Source organism: Acinonyx jubatus, chromosome D2 (assembly GCF_027475565.1).
Source record: "Acinonyx jubatus isolate Ajub_Pintada_27869175 chromosome D2, VMU_Ajub_asm_v1.0, whole genome shotgun sequence".
NCBI lineage: Eukaryota > Metazoa > Chordata > Mammalia > Carnivora > Felidae > Acinonyx > Acinonyx jubatus.
The window spans coordinates 38,105,042-38,126,756 of record NC_069393.1 but is presented as its reverse complement, the minus strand read 5'-3'; the positions used below and the strand labels follow the sequence as shown (position 1 = coordinate 38,126,756).

Here is a 21,715-nt window from a genome sequence, read left to right as displayed (position 1 = left end):
GACCTGAGCCGAAGTCGGCCGCCTAACCGACTGAACCACCCAGGCGCCCCTCACACTTCGTTTTAAATGGCCGAGTAAGACATTTGAGAATGCAATTTCCTTTCTTGAGTGAGTCGATGGCACTTAGCAATGGCCGCTCCATTCCATAGGCTTAATGCTTACTCTTTCCTCTTAACTCTCAAATGCCAGATTGCCCCAGATGGTGCAGCCCCCTTACCAGTTTTCTGCAGGTGGAAGTCATAGCGAATCATGGCTGTCCCGTGCCTGTGCTATCCCCGGGGATGGGGCACTGTTGCCGTCCGGTCAGTGACTGTCCCTAGCATCCTGTCCTCAGAGGCTGGCTCGCAGGCCCGCTCCCAGCACCTGCTGCCTTAGGTCTGGTCGCCTAGGAGCAGAGCCCGAGACAGGCCTTCAGATTCTTGTGATTCATTGAGGGACGTCTCTCGGGAGAAACCTACAAGGGAGGTCGTGAGGCAGAAGAAGGAAGGGGACAGAGTCAAGCAAGCATATGACTTCAGGTAAAGTCTGGCCTGATCCACAAAGAAGACTCTGGAACACGAACCACACTGCAGCAAAGAGGCTGTGCTGTTAGCACTCAGTCTTTGCTGCGGGCTTCCTGGCAGGGGTGTGTGTGGGAGTGGGGGAGTGGGTAGCCTCCCAGGCAAGGAGGTCCAGTCTGCTGAGGGCAATTCCCTGGTGAAGAGCAGTTGTGAACCGCAGGCAGTCAACGCCCTTAGCAGTGGAGGGATGGGTGCCAGATACAGAGCCGGCAGGAGCTCCACAGCACCTAGTTACTGCAGGAACCCATGAAGACGACAGAAAAGGCATGGTCAGAAGCACTCAAGTAGAACTGAAGACCCAACGCGGGCTGTTGTCACGGGATCCAAGAGAAGAGTCTCAAGGGAGGATGGCAACTATCAAATGCAGTCGTGAGGGCCGATCTCCAAGAGCAGCAGGGGCTCTAGCAACCAAGAGGTCACAGGTGAGCTTGCTAGAGAAGTTTCAGGGAACTTTTGAGATGTGTGCCGTAGGGCGTCGAGGATGGCGAGTGAGCAAGGAAAGACGGTGAGCGTGGGCAGTTTCCTCGGCCCAGGAGTCCGCATGAGAAGGAATGGGGAGAGGTGGCCAGCAAAGGCTGGGGATGCGGGCTGTTAGACCTCACAACCCTAGGGCCTAAAGCGCCACACTCGGGGAAGCTACAGGAAGGTACAGGGGCCAACTGATGAAGTCCCACCCAGAAGAGAAGGAGGTAGGGGTGTCAGGGGCTGGGGGAGGGGCTGGCCCTGACTGGAGAAAGGACGCCACATCCTCTGGGCCTGGACAGAAGAAGATTAAGCCCGGGGGAGGGTGGAGGTAGGGTTGTGGGTGGGGGAGCAGGTGGGGGGTCTGGGTGATAGTCGGGTAATTTGCTTAGAGTGGGATGGGCGTGGTTGAGCAGGTGGCTGGAGTACAGGGACGTGGGTGGACGGGGGCGGGGGAGGAGACCATGTTCTGAGGTCTCGGTGAGACTAGAGACACTGCTTTGTCGTGGCATCGACCTGTGGGACTGAGTGACTTTCCCCAACAGCACCCTATGGCCTTATGTGGAGGGACAGTCATCGGATTCAGGGTGGGGCTTTGAGGGGTGGGTTTCAAAGAACAGAAACCCAAGATGACGCAGGAGCTGGAGGATGTGATGTGTGGCCCCACACCCGGGGGCTGCGACCTGCACGCAGCCCTGAGCCAGGCCCTCCTCGGGCTTTTCCCGTGGACGTCTTAGTCTAGGCCAGTCCCTGGGGAATCTAGCGGGGCGGGGCGAGCAGGCCTCCACGCAGCCTGGCCAGGCCCCTCCAGGCCTGTGTTTAGCTGCACTACGGGTTTCAGGCTCTGCAGCTGGAATGCCTGGACGGTTTGCTTTTTATGCAAAGTTAGAGGAGCATACCGCCCTGCCTCTCCCTCCCCACCCCCTGCCCACTTCCTGCCTTCAAGGCCATGGCATTCAAACTTTTTGTTTTCAACCACAGCCCACAAGTAAGAATTAATTTCACATCATGATTCAGCACACACACGCACACACACACACACACACACACAAACTGCAACGCATGTTTCATGATTAATCTCCACCCTTGCTCTGTAACCCTACAAAGTGCTCTTGGTGTTCTGCTTAGTCCTCATCTAAATGCTGGTCACAGCCCAACTGGGCTTTCATAGGTCCCTCCACTTGTGGGGAAGCACTGCCCTAGAGTCGACGGGAGGCTGGGGTGGGCCCTTCTCACTCATGCTACCCACCGGGGTGTCTGCTCTCAGAGAAAATGCTTCCGGCCCTCGTGATGCTGGCAGAAGGCAGTCAGTGCCTGCGGCTTAGCAGTGACCAGGATTCCATTTTGTTTTTTTAAGTTTACTTATTTATTTTGAGAGAGAGAGAATGCAAGCAGGGGAGGGGCAGAGAGAGAGGGAGAGAGAGAATCCCAAGCAGGCTCCGCACTGTCAGCACAGAGCCCGATGCAGGGCTCGAACTCACGAACCGTGAGATCATGACCCAGGTAGACACGAAGTCGGACACTTAACCAACTGAGCCACCCTGGCGCCCCAACAGGATTCCATTTTTTAAAAAAATTTTTTTAAGGTTCATTCATTTTTCAGAGACAGAGCGTGAGCAGGGGAGGGGCAGAGAGAGACGGAGACAGAATCTGAAGCAGGCTCCAGGCTCTGAGCTGTCAGCACAGAGCCCGACGCGGGGCTCGGACTCACAGATGACGAGATCGTGACCTGAGCTGAAGTCGGCGCCACCCAGGATTCCATTTTTAATGTAAGTTTTTCCTTCCCCCCCTCCCCTTCCATCTCCCACTGAAAAGAGAAACTGGCCACCCTGGAGAAGCCCCAGAAGCACCCATATCCCCCCCCTGCATATCCCCCCCCCCCCGACACACACACACACTTAGGGGACCTGCACACTCTCCTAACACACATTCCCACACACACTCCAGGGGATATATTTTGGGGAGCCTGCTAGCCCCCGCTTCTTTCTTTGAGGATAGTTAGGACAGTGGCCCAGGTAGGTAGTTCTAGAACCCCATGTAAAGCGCAGTCACAGAGAAGAGAAAACCCAAGGTCCCCTTATAGGGTCGGGGGCGGTGGTGCTGGGGAGTAGGGTGGCCAGAGGGAGACGGTGAGAGGGATAGCCCACGAGGAGAGTGGCTGAGTCAGTGGTCCAGCTCTTCATTCTGGCTGCTTTTGCACAGCACCCTCTGGAGCTTGGCACGAAGAGGTTCCCGGTCTGTAAAGTCGGAAAATCCGCAAGAGGCTTGCTCTCAGAGCCCCGGCCAGCATTGCACACGTTCCCTGAGTCCCCAGCAGCCCGTACGGGGCCTGGCCCTGCTCAGGGTCCCCTCCCCACCTGGTTGTCCCACTGTCAGGAGCGGGGCCTGCCGCAGATCAGGGTCCTGCCGGAAGAAGGCTCTGGGCTCTGAACATGCTCACCCGGCCACGCCAGTGTCTCCTCCAGGGACACCCGAGGTAGGGGCTCCTCCAGATCAACACCAAACCACCTGCCTGCTTGCTTGCTTGCTTACTGTTTCTGTTTTGTTTTCGTTTTGCCAGGTGATCAGGCAGGGGTGGTGGTTTAGAAGCAGAAACAAACCCCCAAACCGCTCCTTAAAGTTCACAAAATAGCTAATTCGCCAAACCTTCGTTTTTTGTCCATTTATTTAGAAAACAATTAACATGGGCAAATGAGATACCTCAGTGTTACAACAGAGTATAGAAATGTCTAGCAATAGTCAAATAATTTGATCTTTAAATACAAAATAACCACATGAACACCTAATATACAGGTTTCATCTGAATACATATTTATTAGATAAATATTAGAGGTTGTCACATCATCTAACTACATACAGCTTTGCAAGACTAGAAATCACAATTAGGTTTCTGACCAGCTTAAAGTTTGAAATGGTTGCATTGTACAGAGATGTACAAAGACGATGACAATGTCTGTGGGGGTTACTTCAGGCTGCGCTGTGGGTGTGTTTATGTGTGGACATGTGAATCACCTGCAATCATGATATCAAAAATTATACAAAGTATGAATTTGGTTACAATTTTCGTCTGAAATCCCCATTTCTTTTCATTATTTCCATAGCACCCTAAAAATACACAGGTGGCAGGACCAGTACACCGGAAGCTAAATAGTACATGGAGGTAAAATAAAAAACAAAACAGAACAAAAATGCCTTTCCACACAGGGGCAGAGTATATTACATAAGACAAAGGTGGAGAGAGACCTCACAAACGCTAACAGGGTCTAGTTTTTTTCACGTTAAGATGGAGTTTCAAGCCTTTTTTTTGTTTGTTTGTTTGTTTCGTTTTGTTCCGTAAAATAAAAACAATACACATTCCAAGGGAAATGAACGCATCTGTTAACGTGTCTCTATTTCTCATTTACATATGTACACACGTCCCTTGAGTCGCTGCTGCTGACGTCATCCTGTCTAGATGGTCAGGTCGAGGGAGCAGACGTGTAGCTCTGGGGGGGGGGTGGTTAGGGCTTTCATTAGGGAGTAAGGATTAGAAGTGTCTTCAAAAATAAAATGGCTACAGGGAACATGATACACGGGTAAAGCTTCGAACCAAGGAGATGGGGTGATTGCCTGTACTGGGGCCTTCCCGCCTGCCCGCTGGCGCCCTGTCCGTCTTGCAGAGTGGCAGCAGAAACGTGTCTACGGCCTGGGTGGATGCTTGTCACAGAGAAGTGGCTTGCTGAGGCCTCGTTTTTGCTGAGGTTACTTATGGCTCCAAGTAGTCGTCCAAAAGGATGAGGGAAGCATCCCCCCCGCCCCCCGCCCGGAGTTCGGAAGCGCCCTTGCTTGGGGAGGATGTCGTCACCCGAATCCATCACCAACCGGGGCTCTCTCCAGCCCCGGGCACCTTTCTGCCTCCCTCACCCCCCTGGCCTGGCTCCAAAATCACTCCGGGAGAGGACGTTCCCAGAGCACGGGCTTCAGGCACCACGGTTCGGGAAAGCTCTTTGTCCAACTTGCTGGTGGAGGTTCGCTTGGGAGGGGCCCCAGGAAACCTGCCTCGGGTGCCGAGCCCTGGCTTCCTCCGAGGTGGTTGAGGGAGGTGCCCAGAGCCCGGGCTGTGGGGAGCAGATCGACCCTCTGTACTAGAAAGCTGTGGGTAGGTTGGTGAGCAGAGCAGGGACACCCGATAAGAACCAGAATGGACCCCAGGCCTTTCTGGGAAAAAGTAGCCACAGCAGGAAGCAGGAACTTCTAAGGAAGGCATTTGTAAGTCTGTCTGGGGCAGAACATTCCCAGATGGCCGAACACAGGAGCGTGGCCACCTGCCAGGGCTATTGGCCACTGGGCAAGGACGGCCGCGTGCTACCTGGCATCGTCTCGTCCCCACCAGCTGACTGGGGATGGCTCTGAACAGTGGGCGGCCTGCTCGAATTCACGGCACAGCCACCCACGTACTTTGTCCCTTCATCTGTACAAATAGCCCTGGTTGCTTTTTTGTTTTTGTTTGTCGTTTTTTAAAAAAAAGGACTCGGTCTTGTTGTTGAGTCAAGGTCTTTTAAAAACACCAGCAAAGGCTATAACCAGGTCATGAAAATGTTGAATATTATCAAAGACAATACTAAAATATTCACAAAGATATTTACAAAAGCAATTCTCAAAATAATTGATTTGCATACTGAACACCACGCTGTTTGAAAAAACCTCGACAACGGGACAAAGGAAAAGGGGGCGGGGACAATGGCAGCTTTCCTACAGAAAACCTTGTGCCGGCTGTCTGGTACAGTGACTGGAAATCAACAGCTGGGGCCACCGTTCCGGTCAAATCCAGAGGAGTGCTGGGGACCACCCGCCACAGGGGGAGACGGAGCTCGAGAACACGGACAGTGGACGGGAAGCAGGAGACCCCAGGCAGCAGCAGGGAGGGGCGCAACGAATTCACAGACGTGACCCAAGTGACGGCCCAGCAGCATCACAGGCCATGCGGCTTAGGGGGACAGAGGACCCCCAGACGAAACGGACGCCCCACAAGCTACCCGGGAGACTCCGAGAGCAGTAAGCCGGATGGAGCGAGGCAGTGGAGGGAAAGACCAGAGGCTGCTTCTGCTCCGGTGAGCAGGAGTGTGGGCAGCTTTGCAGGGCAGGGGGACACAGAGGGAAGGAGAGGCCGGCAGCCAAGTGCGGCACAGAGACACCACGTGACGCTGGCGGGCACATCCCGGCACGTGTGGTGACGGACTGGGGTGCAGCTGGGGCAGCCTTGAGCACAGGGACAGCCGGGATGGGGGGGCCGGAGAGGTGCCTGCGCCATGCCCGCACAGGCGCCTGAGCCTCCCCCGCCCCTCCACCGGCCCACCCGGCTGTCGGGGCAGACACAGCAGAAGTGGGACAGAGGGAAGCAGGTGTCCCCCGTAACAGTCTGGGAGACGTGGGTGGGGGCAGGAGGGAGGAAACAGGACGCGTGGAGAGAAATGGGTTGCTTGCCGTCCAAGTCTACCGTCCCCTTTCTCAGATGACTCCGTAGCTTAATTAATCGTCACTGAAAAACAGGGAGTGGCTCGGAGCAAAGTTGTAAGTTGCCGTTCCTATCGGACTCCGGCTGGCGGCATCCCCCTGCCCCCCAACTAAGGGCACAGTAATTTTGGCTGGGGACTCTCTCCCTCTGCTCCCCGAGGCCGGGCCCCGGACTGAGTCCAGAGGTCATGGGGCCAGCTGCACTGTCCTGGCTCTGAGGAGGCCCTGACCCCCTTTCCCACCGGTCCCCAAGCAGGAATGGCACACCCTCTCTCGAACACAGAATCTTGTCCTTTTTTTCTCTGCTTTCTGAGAGAGAGTGTTTACAGGGTATCTTGGCTTAGAGGTCAGGGGTCAAAGCGACGACCTTGGCCCCTGAGAGAGTTCTCTTTCCCAGAGGTTTGTGCTTTTCTGTGGTGGTGGTGGTGGTGGTGGTGGTGGTGGTGGTGGGTGGGCCATTCTCACTGCCGCCAACCGTCACTGCTCCTCCAAGGCTCGGGGCCTGCCTGGGTCTCGGGGCGCCTTCTCTCAGGCTCAGTCACTTGAAGGAGGCTCTGGGCCAGGAAGCAGGGAGGCAGGGTTACAGTTTAGAAACCGGAAGAACCTCGGGGGGCACTGGAGGGTCGTTTGGAATCAGCACACACAGAGGGACCAGGAAGGCTTTGTCAGCGTGTGCCCTCTCGCCGGGCCGGTTCCCCACCTCGAGGCTCATCTTCAGGGCCTGCTCTGGGCACGGGCACCAGACCCACACAGCCTTCACAGTGCACCCTCCCGCTCCTCTGCTCTGAGAAGGCCGCAGCAGGGGCGGTCTGAGGGCATGGGCTCCCAGTGGTAAAGTGTGTGTGGGACAGACGGGGAAGGAGGCAGAGTGGGGGGGGATGGCCCCAGTGGAGGGGTGGGCTTCAGTTGTTCTCAAAGAGAGACAGGAGGTCATCGTTACTATTGCTCGGCAGGTCGGGGGGATCCAGGTACGAGAGGAGCTCATCGGGATTTGTGAGTTCTGGAAGGAGCTGGAAAAGAAGTACAGAAGCCCAGATGAGGTGTCAGCTGAGGGGCTGGGCTGGCCCAGGGTGAGGACTGCAGGGGTGCCCCCAAGGACTGCCGGGGTGCGTGCTTCTCTACCTGCTTCCCGGGGTCCTGGCGGGACAGGGGACACTAACCGTGCTGGCTGGCCTCAAACGCGCCCAGGCCACTGGGCTAGCCTGGGGCACACCCGCGCTTATTTCCAGTGTGGGGGAGACAGGCCCTCGGCCCGCCAGCCGGGAAGGCTCGTGGCAGGTCAGGGGGCTTTCTCTTGATTCCGGGCTTCCTCTGGCCCCAAGACCCTGCCAAGAGGAAGCCTGGGTCACGAAGGCCTCCCAGTAGAAACCACATGACTTTGCACGTAAGGCCGGTGGTCCCTGTAGCTCTCGGCACCCTGGACCTCCCCCCAGGAGCTCACTGCTCCCTGGTGAGCCTATGACCAGAGGGCGGCACGGAACCATCCTTCCCTGCGGCCCCTGGGCTGTGGCTGCAGACTCTCCCTATCCTCTACTGTGAGGTCCTCGGACTCCTTTTGTCACACCGGGGAACCTCATGAACCTAAGAGCACCCTCACTGGACGGGTCTGGGGAGGAGAGCTGGGGGCGAACCCTAGATGGCCGCACAGCCAAGGAAACCCCATTCACCATAAAGACTGCCGCTGCCTGCCGGGGCAGAGGGCGACCACAGTGGGGCTGAGGCGTGGAGAGGGCAGAGCAGGCCTCCTCTCTGGGAATCTAGACCCTAGGGGCGTGGGATGGGAGGGGCAAGTGCCACGTGTCCCTTCCCGGCCCACCCTAGCCGGCTACCCGGCCCCCATCACTCGAGGGCTCCTCCCACCCCGCTTTCCAGACCGGTCGGGCCTCAAGGAGGGAGACCCCTGAATCTCAGCCACCCACTTCTGCCCCAGTAGTCCTGGAACGACCCGAGGCTGGTCCTACTGTCACCCCTCACCGGGGCCTCTCTGAGTGAGCAATGGAGCAAAGCGGCAACACAGGGCGTGGACAACACACGGACAGGAAACTGGACACAGACACATACCAGCGAGACAGACAGAGGGACCCTGTCACTCCAGCCCTTCCCCTGCCTCAGGCCAGAGAGTGTGGCGAACACTGAGATGGCAAGCTTGATGTGGGGGTGGGGGCGGGGAGGGGGTCGGAAGGAAGAAGGGCAGGGGGCCTTCCTGTGCTTCCTCCAGGACCCTGGCCCAGAGGGACTCTGTGAGGGCCTGTGGGGGAAGGTGGGGTGGGGCAGGGAGGGGCTGCAGGACTGTGGCCGAGGGGACCGAAGGGCAGGTGCCGGCAAGGTGGGGAAGGGGGCGGGGGAGGGATGCTGGGACCCTTGGTGAGGCTTCCCCACTGTGGGGTTTCCTGGTTCTGGAGCCAGGGGAGGCAGGCTGGCTAGGCCCACCCACCACCCACCCACCCCCTCATAGCTGCACCTCCTCCACCCTGGGCCTTGAGCCCTCGACACCCACCCCTGCTCTCGGGCAGGTCCCAGCGCCAGGCCTAGCCCCAGGCCGGTGGTGACCCCAACTTACATCCAGCGAAGGCTCCGGCATGTCGGATGCTCCCTGTGCTCCGGCCTGACCCTCTAAGGCTGAGGAGGGGTTAAAGGTCAGGTCGCTGTGTGGATGGTTGCTGGGAGCGGCCTGTGGCGGTTGCCGGGGAGGCTGGGAAGGAGGAGGAGGAGCCCCACTGTGATGTAATGGAGGCCCTGACTGGCTGCTGGGGTGTGGGACGTGCAAACCTTGTTGTATGGAGGGATGGGGCTGGTCAGAACTGCCAGCGTGTGGCATCTGTGGAGGAGGAGAGAGCAGGAGAAAAGAAATGTGAGGTGACGAGGTACAGCAACGAGATGCCTGGAGAAATGAAAACCAAACAAAACCAGGAAAATAACAAACCCCCAAAACAAAGCCACCCCCTTACAAAGCTCAATGCTTTTTGTGGTCGTTGTCGTTTTGCGGAGAAACAAACAAAAAAAGTCCTCCCCCGAGGCTGCCAGTCAGGGAGGCTGTGGAGAGGGAGGCGGGGCCGGGGCCTCTGAGGCCATGTGGGGGCCGGGAGGGAGGTGGCCCGGAGCTCTGGGACAAGCAGACACTGAGAGCATGGTCCAGGCCCCCCGCAAGCCCCTCTGCCTCTGTAGCCCGGACACCATCACCACAATGAACAGGAAGGGCAGAATGGAGAAGCAAATGGGCATGTTTCCAAGGAGTGGGGAGGCGGGGAGGGTGACGCTGGCAGCGTGGTACGGCACACCCCTTCCCCCCACCCCTGCTCGCTGCCCCCCGAGGGCCAGGGGCAGCGGAGAGCAGACACGGACAGACAGCATGGGCAGGCGTGCAGCTCAGGAAGGGGTCTGCGTCCCACAACGGGCCCTGGCCGGGGGGAAGGGGGGACGATGCTGGACACAGAGGCACCTTCCAAGGGCCCGAGGTGGCAGCGGCTGGCCCCTTGGGACCAGCCCTGCCCGCTGCCCAGGGTAGGGCAGAAGTGAGCCCCAAGTCAAAGGGGCAGAGCAGGGCTTCTCCGCATTGCCAGACCCTTCCTGTTGGCCACCCACCTAGGCAGCTGTAGGCCGCGTCCCTGGGTGCCGAGGAAGGCAGGCACCTCTGTGCCTCGCTGGGTGCTAGGCCTCACAGAGGGGGTGCCCCGGTGAGGCAGGAAGTGCTTCTCTAACAGATCCACTAGAGGCCCGTGCTCTCCTGTGTGCACGTGGACTGAAACACCAGGGCTGTGGCCGGGCAGGGGGCCTTATGGTGTATGACATCGAAACTTCCCTGCTGGTCTGGGTGCTATCCCAAGCAGCCTCCCTTCAGAGCTCAGATCTTGGAGCACAAGTCCACACTCTCAGCCCACAGCCAGTGCCCCAGCAGGTCCCCCAACTGCACTCACATGATGCTAGCCAAGGGGAGCCTGACCCGCCAGGCTGCCGGTGAGCAAACGTCTCCTTGGTCTTTTTATACCTTCCTACCCATCCCATCTTCCAGGCCACGCACACATTTCGTTTTTCCTTCGTGGGTTTCGAAACAGCAGCCTGATCTCCAGACCCTAGTACCTCTTCCTGTTTCTCCTAAAGCTGCTCCCAGGCCTTGCTGGGAGCCTCTGCTCAGTCCAGCCAGCCCCAGGCAGCACAGGGCCCCTTCCATCCCGGGACCGACTGTACGACTGTGGGACGGTGTGGGGGGGATGCACACGAGGCGGGAAGGACCAGGAGAGGCTGGAAGAATGGCCACCATGACTGTCAGTAAGAGGCCAGCTTGTGACTCCCACCCATGCCCGTGGGTGCCCCACAGTGCCCATTCTGGGGGGCAGGGAGTGGCTCCACACTCCTGGAGCAGCCCAGCCCAGCCCAGGCAGACAGTCTCTAGATCTGCTGACAACGGCTGTCCCCCTCAGGCCCGGAGGGACGCTCTGAGACCTGCTGATACACCGGTCACCTCTCCTGCAAGGAAGAGTCCTTCAGTGACCCAGCACCTGATGGGAGCCTCTCTGCCAGTGTCCGCACACGTGGGCATCCAGCTGGTGCTCAGCCAGGGCCAGGCTGCCCTGGCGCGGGGAAGTTTACCCGTGACTGTACTATCCCTCTTCGCAGCTGTACTTCTGGGTCGCCGTCTAGCGAAAGCCCAGAAATAGGGAAGGACGGTGCATATCTAGGGAGCACCCCTGGGCGGCGGGGGTGGTGGTGGGGGGGCAGGCTGTGAAGTCAACTCACAGGCTTAGGGCCCTCTGAAAAGACCCCAGGTGGCAGGGCTCAGAAAGTAAGCGACATCCTGCTGCCATTGTCCAGTGCTGGGACCTCTGTGTGTGACAGGTGAGCGTGTGTGGGGTGTGATCTGGGTGACTCCTGGGCATGGACTGCTGAGGAAACAGGGGGAGCTGGGAGAGAGGCCCCCAGAAGTCAGAAGCTCCACGAGGCAGAAAGGAACTTGAGAACATGTGGCTGAAGCCCCGTGACAGCAGCTATGTCTGACTTGGCATTCTGGAGTTCCACAGGAAAGATGCTGCAGTGTCCCTCTCCCAGAAGCCTTCCGGTTAACAGCCACTCTTGCTGAGAATCGGGTGGCTCGGGACGGGACAGCTTCTGGCAGAGCCAACCTCGTGTGGATCACAGTGCGATCCCAAGGCCCTTCCTCCCAGGCCACATGGGGGAAGATGGGGGGCCTGCAGCCTGGCCTTCCGGTGCAGGCCCGCCCAACCCCACTGCCGGGCCCTCTGCGACTGCCCCTCCTCCTGAGGGGAGAGACCAGGGACAGACAGAACGACTGAGGTCTGACTTCAGCCCTCAGGCCCCGGTTTCCCCAAACACCCCAACCGTGCTGTCTCCATCCGAGCGCTGCCAGAACCTTCGCTCCGTGGGCACAAGGCCTGTGTCTGTCTTGCTCACACCGGGTACAAAACCTGGCCCAGAGTAAAGGCTCAGGAAATGTGTGCTAAGTCAAACAGAGCCATGCAGTACTCACTGGAAGAGGACCTGGGGTGGCCAGGCCTCTTACCACTGTTGGGTGTGTTAATAGGTGACACGGGACGGGGCGTGAATATTCTGAGGCTGAGCAGGCGGTGGCGATATGCAGAAGACTCAGACCCCTGGGGAGCAGGTGCCTAGGTGTGAGACAAAATTCTAGACAGCTGGGGCTACGGTAGGTCAGCATCTGAGTGTGCGTGTCAGGGAGAGAGGCTGGTGGCAGTGGTGTGTGTGGGGGTGTGGTGGGCATGTGTGGGAAGTGGGCGTGTGTACGTGCAGTGTGTGTGCAGACAGGAGCCTGCAGCTTCCCCCATCTGAGAATCCAACGTCCTAGGTGAAACCAACGTCCTTGGCCAAGTCCAAGGACACCGACTCAGCCTCGGTCAGGCCTCTCACTTCCTTCTGAGCCCCCAGACCCAATTGGCAGTCTTCCCCTTTGCCTGGGAGGGAGCTAGGCAAACATCAGAAAGGTCCTTGGGGGAGCCCTCTGCTCCCAGCCGCCCCACGCGGAGGACGGGGGTGAAGGGGGAGGTAGGGAGGTCAGGACGATGAAGAGGTACTCACAGTTTCCTGCATGGGGTGACTGAGGGGTTTCTCGAGGGCGGCCATGTTGTTGGGCATGTCCGGGGGGTGGGAGAGCTGGGGCGGCCCATGCATGAAGTCGTTCATGGACGTCCCGCCAGGGTTTCCGTGGGGGAAGTCAAAGTTGCCATGGCCCTGGTAGTTGTTGCCTGGGGAGAAAACAAGATGGCACCGGGGCAGTGTCACCCAGAGGGAAGGCAGCCACGGGGTGGGGGGAGTGGGGGGACACGGAGTATGTAAGTTAAGATGTGACTCCTGTCCTGGCTCCTGTGGCCTTAGACGGAGCAGCAATACAGCCTCCTCTGGTGGGCCTCAGCACCCCAGGACCTGAGCTGTTTTACAGTTACGAGCAGGAACAGAGTGTGAGCAAGAGGTAGGCCAGGCTCCTGAGGGCAGGGGAAGATGATGCCCCAGTCTGAGCCTTCCTCAGGATCTGCTGCGCTAGACCCCAAGACCTGTTTCCTCACTGTCCCCCACATGGCTGCACGTAGGTCAGTGGGAAGACCGCAGCCCAGAGTGGGAGATTAGGATTTCAAGTCCACAAAGAGAGCTGCACCAGCCTCGAGGTGACACCATCGGAAGCCAGCTGTCTGGCCTCCCTGGCCCTTGCTCCCTCCCCAACATGGCCACGGAGAAGGATCAGAGGACCAGCATACTGGAAGGCTGTGGGATCCTGCTATGTGGGTTAACCTCTCCGGGCCTCTAATCATCCAGGAGCCTGGATCCTGCAGGGAGCTGCCATTGCCAGTGTTTAAGGGGGCTGGGTACTTTCTAGGAACCCAGGGCAGTACAGCATAGCTTGGTCTGGACAGCAGGGAGAGTGAGAGGGCAGGGATGGTGAATTTGGTGGCCAGAGACCCCTGGAACTCTGTGCCTGGAAGGATGGGAGCATTTCAGGGACCGTGACAATACAGATCTCACAGAGAAACACGGAAGGGCTGGGGGAAGGGCCAAGAACTCCAGGTGGGAGTGTTCTGTTAGTGCCCCCAGCAAAGCAGGTTCCAAAGAAGGCAAGGAGCTGTCCCCTGGACTCCAGGAGGCAGAGCCCACTTCTCAGCAGGGTGCTGACCCATAGGGCTGGACGGAACCAGGTGGCGAAGGAGACACAATGGCGTTGAATGGGCCACCATACCCCCAAGTCCAGTGACATGGGTTGTGTTTTGGGGTGTATGTTGCCTCTACCTCTTCACACCACAATCCCCCTGCACCTGTCACGTGAGCCCAGAGACCCTGTACCCCTGCTGGGACTCTCCCACCTCATCCAACGTCACCCACCTTGGTTGCTGTAATCGTTGGAGTTGGCGCCCCCCGGTGGAGGCGGGAGTGGGTAGGGGGATGGGCCAGGGCCCAGGGCTGCGATCATTTCCATGACGTTGGGCATGATCATCTGGCTGGGACTCATGGTCTTGAACCGCTTGGAGGGGATGCCATCTGGGTCATCTTTAATGTGCAGGTCTGACTTGATGGGGACTGGCCGCCAGCTGCACGTGGGGTCGATGGTGACCTCTTCAAACTCGGAGCTGGTGGGGAGCAAGGGGGCAGAGCTGAGGTCACACGGTACCAGGCCTGGGATACAAGGGCTTCTAGCCCAGGCAGACACTGAACTGTCCCTGCCTAGGCCCCTGTCCCATCCTTGCCACGCTCTGCCATATGACAGGGGTGTGAGGGATTTTTACATCTGTTGAGAGACGGGGAGGGTGAGGTGAGGAAAAGCAAGTGGCTGGACACAGGACAGCTGGCTCCAAGTCCTCCCGCCCAGGAAGTGGCTGTCCGGGGCACTGTCTTGTTCTGGCTGAGCTTAGTCCTTTCTAGACAGTTCATTCGCCCCCGGATAGAAAAGTTCCTGAGGTAGAGTCACAGAGGTGAGAGCTTGGGTTGGCGAATGGTCTGCAGCTGGGGACAGGGTGGGGTATCAGGAATGTCCCCGTCTGGCCTCCTCCAATCCAGGTGGGCATTCCCCCGCCCCCTCCATGTGCCCCGAGCTGGGGGGGTGCCCACTTACTGTTGGATGGCGTTCAGGATGCCCCACATGTACTGATCCACCTCCAGGCCCTCAAGCAGAGCCGTTTTACTAGAAAAAAAGAGAAGGGGGCTTGGCCTTTGCTCTTGGAGCCTAGGGACTAGCGCATAGCGCACCCCTCCCCACCATGTCAAAGACTCTGCTTCTGCCACGGGTTACTACTGGAGGCAGTGACAGGAGAGCACAGCCTTGTGACAACTTGACACAAGAAGACTGCATGCGGCCCCTGTGTGCTGAGCTCCTCTGCCGTGTCTGGGTTCTCTGTTTGGCTCCTAGGGCAGGAGGAGGTGCTAGACCCCAGACGGCAGGCCCAGATGGAGGCCAGTGAGGAAGGTCCCGCCGGGGTAGGTGTTACTCACTTGCACACAGGACACCGCCAGGTCCCTCTCTCACAATTCAGCTGTAGGTACGACTCCAGGTCAAAGCACTGCAGAGGCCGGGAGACAGACAGACAGACAGATGAGAGGACGCGTAGGTGCAAGTGCCATCGTCTCTGGGACCCTTGTGAAGATCTCCCAGCAGGGAGGGAGCGGGGGGCGGGGAGACGGGGGCTGGGTTGTGGGGGCTGGCGATCATGAGGCCTTTCCCCTGCTCACATGGCTAGCCGGCCACGTTGAGTCCCTGCATGGCTCACTTCTCACACCGCCCTTGTGCCCCATGGCCCCTCGCCTGTGTCCTCTCAGAAGGCTTCCTGGCTCACCCAACAGCGTGTCTCCACAGACCCTGACCCATGACGGCCTGGCTTCCCCGTCAGCCCAGCCCCGGCTCCGAGAACACACCCAGTGGAGTTCATCAGTATGTGTTGATGCCCACAACGTTCTCCCCGAGGGAAGCTCCTCCCACCACGAAGCCCTCCAGACCTGCTGTGTGGAGGGAGGGGCCGAGGCTTCACCTGGCTTGGCCCCCCAGCCTCTGCAGGAATGGCCACTCCCCCTCTTCTGGGACTTCTTCCTGAGCAGCCCCCACCCAGGGCATCCCACCCATCCAGGCTGCCCACATTTGCACAGTGCTCTATTAGAGCAACCCAGGCCACGACAGTCACTCATTCCACGGCCACTTCCTGAACACCTGCTTGGGTGTCCTGGCCAGGCCCCAGGACACAGCAGTGATCAGGCAGAGGTGTCCCTGCCCTGGGGCTCCAGGCCAGCTGTGGCCGTACGTGCAGGACTTGCAGCTGGCTTCTGACATGTCAGGACTGGGACTGTCCAAATCGGTTCTGGGGTCCCCTGGGAACCTAGTCCTGAGCATGCAGAGAAGATGCTCGCTCAAAGGATGGACGGAGGCCGGAGGGAGTGAATACAACCGGCTGCTGATGGCCGCCGAGTCCTCTGGGGACCAGAAACAGGCCCTGCTGCCAGCCCTCCCGCCCCCGCCTGCCCCTCACCATCCCAGCCAGACGCCAGCCATCCTGCTCCCGCTCGAGCCGCACCTGCCAGGACCACTCACCTGGACGTGCTTGCAGTCATGACCTCGAGCAGGCAGCTGGATGCGCCGGAATGTGATGGGGCACTTCAGAGACACCTTGATGGCTGTCTGCTCCACGCCATCCTCTCCGTTGAGGGTCGTGTTGCCTGACGAGGCAGCCACGCTGCTGAAATTCCGCTTGACTGTGGGGCAGGAGGCACAGGTGGCTGAGGAGGACGGGGCCACCCTGCACATATCACACTCCCTCGTGTGGCTAAAACACACCCTGCTTCTCCACCGCCCCCCGGACACTGGGAGGTCCTGGGAATAACTAGCGCACCCAGGCCTGGTCACAGGGGAGCTCGGCCCGCCGGGTGCCCTGGGCCACCCAGCTGTCTGGGACGGCAGCCCCCACGTGCGACGTGTGGAACGCGTGTGTCCCTGGAGCAGCCGCGTCAGCTCCCCAGTCTCTGAGGAACAGACCCCGCCTTCACCAGCATGGGGGACTTTCTACGGCACTTACAGAAACACGGTCTGGCCCTTCCCACTGACTTTCTGGGTCAGTGGAGAGCCCTTCAGGCGCTCCCGTGCTCACTTCTACAAGGGTGGAGATGGGAACGGACAAGCGCCGGGCGGGGACGGAGGGCTCAGGAGGTGATGTGGAGAAGCAAGTCGAGCAGAGAGGCAGCGGTGCATCGCCCTGCATACTGCCCCCGAGTCATCACCTGGGTGCCTCCTCCAAAGGAGGGGACTCTGAGCCAAGACCCTGTCTCTAGTTTATACATGAGCTGTTGAGGTGGGGAGGCCGGTCCAGAATCCATCCCTGGGTGAAGATCCCCTTTGTCCAGTTCCTAGAAGTGATCTTCTAGGTGATCACCTCCTCCAGGAAGCTTGCCTGGCCTGTCTACACCACGGTGTGTGGTTTTAATTTGCCTCACATCCTGTGCTGCGAGCCAGCTCTTCCATTGAGGCAGGCCTCACAGCCCATGCTCATCTGATCACCCCCACGGCTCCAGAAGGAGGGACATGAGCTAGGGGGGCGGTGGGGACTGGTGCCAAGGGACGCTCGGGCCCCGGGGTGTGTGCATGGAGCCAAAGGCCGGTCCCGGTTCTCATTCCCTGCGCCCCCGCACTCACTTTTCGTGATACAGTGCTCCGCGGGCAGGAGGCGTTTCTTGAGGAGGCCTTGCAGCACGGAGCGCACGGAGGGCCGGTGGACCAGCTGCAGCACGAAGAGGTGGGACTGCCAAGGAAAAGTGTACTCAGTCCCCACCCCAGGGCCCCAAGGCCCCCACGGCTGGCCCCACTTGTGCCCAGAGGCCCCTGGAGGCCAAGCACAGGAAAGGGCCCATGATCCACAGTGATGCCACTCTAGAAGAGGGTCTCCTGAGGCCCAGGATGTGTCCTGGGACTTGTGAGCCTGGGGACCCGGGCAACGGTCACCACTTGGGGGACCGTTACCTGGGCTCTACGCTGACTCGGATGTTGAAAACCTCCTGGCATGAGTTATGGGACACCAGGCATGAGGACTGGAGTGGGCCTCACTTCCTAACCTTGCCTGGCACGGCTCCATATCATGTGTTCTCCACCTTTCCTGCCAGAGGGGGTCACCCCTGTCTTCACTCCTCCAGGAAGCCTTCCAGGACTGCACACCCCCACAAGCCCCTACAGGTTCCTCATTCTGACAGCATTCCCCATCCTGTGACTTCTGTCTCTCTGCTCATAAGGGCAGGATCAGTCATTTTCCTTCCCGTATGTCCCCCACCGAGGCCAGCAGAGCAGGACAGGCAGGCAATCTATTTCCCCACAGGTCCCTGGGCAAGCCCTGTGTGCCAGGCCCGGATCTCTGGGAGGACAGGAGTGTGGCTCAGATGTGGATCCAGAGCAGGTCACGGATCGGGGGGACACACACAGTTATTCCCCAGCCCTGGGGCAACGTCTGTGAAGACGTGTTTCTGCAAGACCACTGCCGTGGCTGCGGGGATGAGGACAGAGACCCGCAGTCAAGGCTGCAGGCCAGAGGGGGGACTCAGCCCCCCACGCCAGCCCCACCCGCACACTCACGCAGCAGCAGGCCGTGACGGTGATCTGGATGGTGTTGCGGCCCGGCTGGCACACGTGCTTGAGGTGCAGGGGCTTGTGGGAGGTCTTGTTGTCCCCGCGCTCGATGGTGAGGGGCGTGGCATTCACGCTGACCTGCACCGAGGCCGGCCAGTTGGTGTTCATCTGCCGGTCCTCGTGGTGGTAGCACTTGAACTGCAGCTCCAGGTCGGACCTGAGGGGGTGCGGTGAGGCTCAGCTGGCTCTGCCCGGGGCCTCGGTGACGCCTGGCCACCTCGCCGCAGCCCAAGTCCCTCAGGGCCACGCGTCCTCCGCTGGCACCACCGCCTTCGCCTCCCCGGGCTCTCCTCTCCCACTTTGGATGCTCCCCCTGCCCACATCCCCAGTCCAAACCCACCGCCACAGCCCAGAGTCCCCTGCACTGTTCACTCCAGCCACACCCCACAGCTCTGCTGCTCTCCTCCTGACTGCTCCCCGTAGCCCCTCTATCCTGTGCCCCAAGGATGGAGACAGAGGAAAGAAACGGACAGACAGTAATGTGACAAGACCAGCTAGGGGACTGATTATGTCCAAACCAGACTCCAGTTGGGAGCAGCACCCAGGTCAGCCGGCTCAGTGTGGTCAAGGCATCGAGTGAGCTGTGCGTGCGCACGTATGTGCCCAGGGCAGACCCGTCTCGTGCCTTTTAGGTGCTCACTGGGCAGCTAAAGGTTGCAAGTGTGAGTCCTGCCTGAGGAGGAAGGGCCGAGGGTGGAGACACCAGTGGGTCCCGGCATTCAAGAGAACTGGGTCTGAGTCCCAGCTCTGCCGCTTGCTGTGAGAAGCCCTGCAAGCTAATCAGCTTCTCTGGTCTCACTGCCAATGGCACAAGCATTGCCCACTGACAAGATCCAGGTAGTGACGTCATGTGTGGAAGGCACAGAACATAGGGCCTGGCCTGGCCAGCCACCTCCAGACCTTGTACTCGAGTGTGTCTGGACGTCTGAGCAGCTGCCTGGCTCGGCGGCCAGCCCCTCGCAACCTGTCGGACTTGCTGGTTCCGCCCAAGCCAGCCCCATCCCTCTGTGTCCCCGCTCTAGCCACAGCAAGCCATGTTCAAGTTCCTCTTGCCAACTCAGGGCCTCTGCGTTGAATACTACCTTATTGGCCTTTGGGTCTGAGCTAGCCACCTTTTCCTCTGGGAGGTCGTCCCCGATCAGTCTCTCAGGACCAGGGTGAGTGACAGCTCTTCCCTGCTCTTAGGCCACCATACCTGCCGAGGCCTGTGACATCCCCCAAACCTTGCAGAGAGCAGGGCCCAATCAATGATGCTGAACGGGTGAAGGCGGCAGGCAGATGCTGCTATGATCTGTTCACGGCAATGCCTGGGCTAGGGAGGTCACCACCGGGGGCTTCCTCCCCCTGGCTTGAGCCTGTGCCCCCCGCCATGACACTCACCTCCACATCAGGGTCTGGTGGACTGTGGGCCGCAGGTGAAAGACGTGGTTGCTGACAGCCAGGTTGTGCTCCAGGCGGAAGGGCTCCAGCACCACGCCATCCCGCACGGGGAACGTGAGCCGCAGCTCGTCATTGTGGTTGGCTGGGTGGGGAAGGAGCTGGATGAGCCCCGTGCCTGTGGCCGCACGGGCACACAGAAACATGGGCTCCAGGGCTGTGGGTGGAGCTCGCTCGCCCATGCAACACGCACCCTTAACTGCACGCTCACGGGGCCACACAGGCGTGTGTGTAAACAGGGCCACAGAAGCTGGGCTCTTTGCCTGCGTGCACACCAGGGAGCCTGTTGCTTCTGTCAGTCCACCCGACCCTATCCTGACCACCCCTGAGTCCCGTGCCCCACTCACCCTGGCTCTACTTCCCCTCTTATGCCCACCTACTCCCCACTCTGGAAGCGCCAGGCTTCTCTGCCCAGCCTCTCTCCACAGCTGGGAGCCGCTTTTCCTTCCAGCCTCCAGCTGCTCAGGAAGGTGATGAGGACTGTTGGCAGCACAGCCCTACCCCAAATTTCCCTTCTGGGTGGGGCTTATCTGCTTTCAAGCCCTCCTGCCCTTGCCACACACCCAGCCCCCACAGGCAGTCCAACTTCCAAGCCCCCTGGCTCCTGGCCCACTGCAGGGCCCTGGATGGAGCTGGCCAGACAGAGGGAAGAGGTGGGGCTGGCCAGACAGAGGGAAGAGGTGGGGCTGGCCAGACAGAGGGAGGAGGTGGGGCTGGCCAGACAGAGGGAGGAGGTGGGGCACTCACCTGGGGGTGGTGGCAGAGCGCTCATATTTGGCTTGATGTCAGGCGGGAAGGGTGGTTTAACGTCTTGGCTGGGGGACAGGTACGGGGGGATGCTGCTCCCGGGGGTCATGGGGGGCGTGGGGTTCCCTGGAACAGGTGAGTGGGGGTAATTTGCCACAGGAACCGGCCTAGGAGGCTGGGGGGAAAGAGAAACCACACATAGGTTATGGGGTCACAGGGACAGGAGGGACTATGTCTGTGGACATACACCCCACCCACCCCACAGTCCTGGGACTATGGTTCCTGGTCCCTCAAGGGAAGAGAGCCCTCCCCCACCCCTCGGGACATACGTCTATCCTGGTCAGCACTAAGGCCTCTGTCTCAAGTGGAAGACAGGTGGGCCTAGGAAGGGCCTTCCCACCCTTCACTTGGGTCACGGCACTGCAGTGCTAGGCAGGTGCAGGGTCCCCTGCCCACTTGACAAACAGGGACATAGACTCAGGGTAGGGGGGACTAGTCTAATGCAATCTCAGGAGGAGAGGAGAGCTGGGGTGAAGCCCAGGTCTCTGGTTGCCTACATAATGACTCTAGACCATACCCTCCAACCCCCCCAGCTCAGGGGGTCCCCAGATGGAGTTGGGCCTGTAGCATCCTGGGCAATTGGCACCCCAGGAGCCCCTCACCCTTCTGGCCCCAGTCCTTATGCATCCCTGGCCCACCTGCCTGGACCCGTGGATTCTGTCTGGGCATTACTGTGTCCCAGAGCTGACGACCGGGGAATGCACCCTGATCCATGGGCCCGGGGATGGCATGGCCCCTTAGAAACACAGGTGCATGGGGCTTAGAGCTAGGATGAAAACTGGAACATACCCTATTGACGTTCCCCTGGCTGTAGTTACTGTAGCTGCTTCCCGAGAAGGTGTTGTTTTGTCCATTAAATTGCTCTGGCTGTTAAAACAAGATAAACAACGTGATGAACGTGGAAGGCAGAAAAGCTACCAGAAGCCTGCTTTCTTTCCTGATGTGAAAATTGGCCAGTGGTACCATACAGGGGATGCTGGTGAGGCCCATCCAGTGCTGGGGTGCAGAGCGGGACAGGGGTGGAGCAGGTCACCCTCGGGGACAGCATTTCCTCTCTCTTTCCATAGCTAGTGATACAGCATGAGTTTACAAAAAAAACCCAGAAACACCTAGTGTGTTAAAGCTAGAGCAGCGAAGGTGGTCACGTAAGTCAGCATGAATTCTCGCCAAATATACGTAAAAGTGTTTCTAGAGCAGGCTTCACTCCTGAGATGTACTTTACAATAATCCCAAAGAAGGAAAAAGCGAGGGACATTTGGGTGGCTCAGTCGGTTAAGCGTCCGGCTCTTGATTTTGGCTCATGTCATGACCTCACAGTTCCTGAGTTCAAGCCCCCGTTTGGGCTCTA

At 59.3% G+C, this 21,715-nt stretch overlaps 1 protein-coding gene across 11 annotated transcripts in view; it reads right to left on the bottom strand.

Moving 5' to 3' along the window:
• Positions 1 to 6,922: 6,922 nt before the first annotated feature.
• The window catches only part of ZMIZ1 (zinc finger MIZ-type containing 1), a 229,593-nt gene continuing 214,800 nt past the window's right edge, over positions 6,923 to 21,715 (bottom strand). For 8 of the 11 annotated variants that reach the window (XM_053206993.1, XM_053206990.1, XM_053206994.1 and 5 more), the window contains 13 exons: positions 21,157 to 21,234; positions 20,308 to 20,482; positions 19,504 to 19,645; positions 18,070 to 18,280; positions 17,143 to 17,248; positions 16,048 to 16,208; positions 14,961 to 15,028; positions 14,584 to 14,652; positions 13,857 to 14,101; positions 12,564 to 12,730; positions 9,076 to 9,333; positions 7,676 to 7,840; positions 6,923 to 7,525 (listed from right to left, as the gene is read on the bottom strand). In XM_053206993.1, the coding sequence (XP_053062968.1) occupies positions 7,418 to 7,525; positions 7,676 to 7,840; positions 9,076 to 9,333; positions 12,564 to 12,730; positions 13,857 to 14,101; positions 14,584 to 14,652; positions 14,961 to 15,028; positions 16,048 to 16,208; positions 17,143 to 17,248; positions 18,070 to 18,280; positions 19,504 to 19,645; positions 20,308 to 20,482; positions 21,157 to 21,234 (1,953 nt within the window). In that variant the 3' untranslated portion in view covers positions 6,923 to 7,417. The remainder of the gene's footprint in view (positions 7,526 to 7,675; positions 7,841 to 9,075; positions 9,334 to 12,563; positions 12,731 to 13,856; positions 14,102 to 14,583; positions 14,653 to 14,960; positions 15,029 to 16,047; positions 16,209 to 17,142; positions 17,249 to 18,069; positions 18,281 to 19,503; positions 19,646 to 20,307; positions 20,483 to 21,156; positions 21,235 to 21,715) is intronic. The other 3 variants (XM_027062403.2, XM_027062407.2, XM_027062409.2) reach the window with 2 other exon arrangements.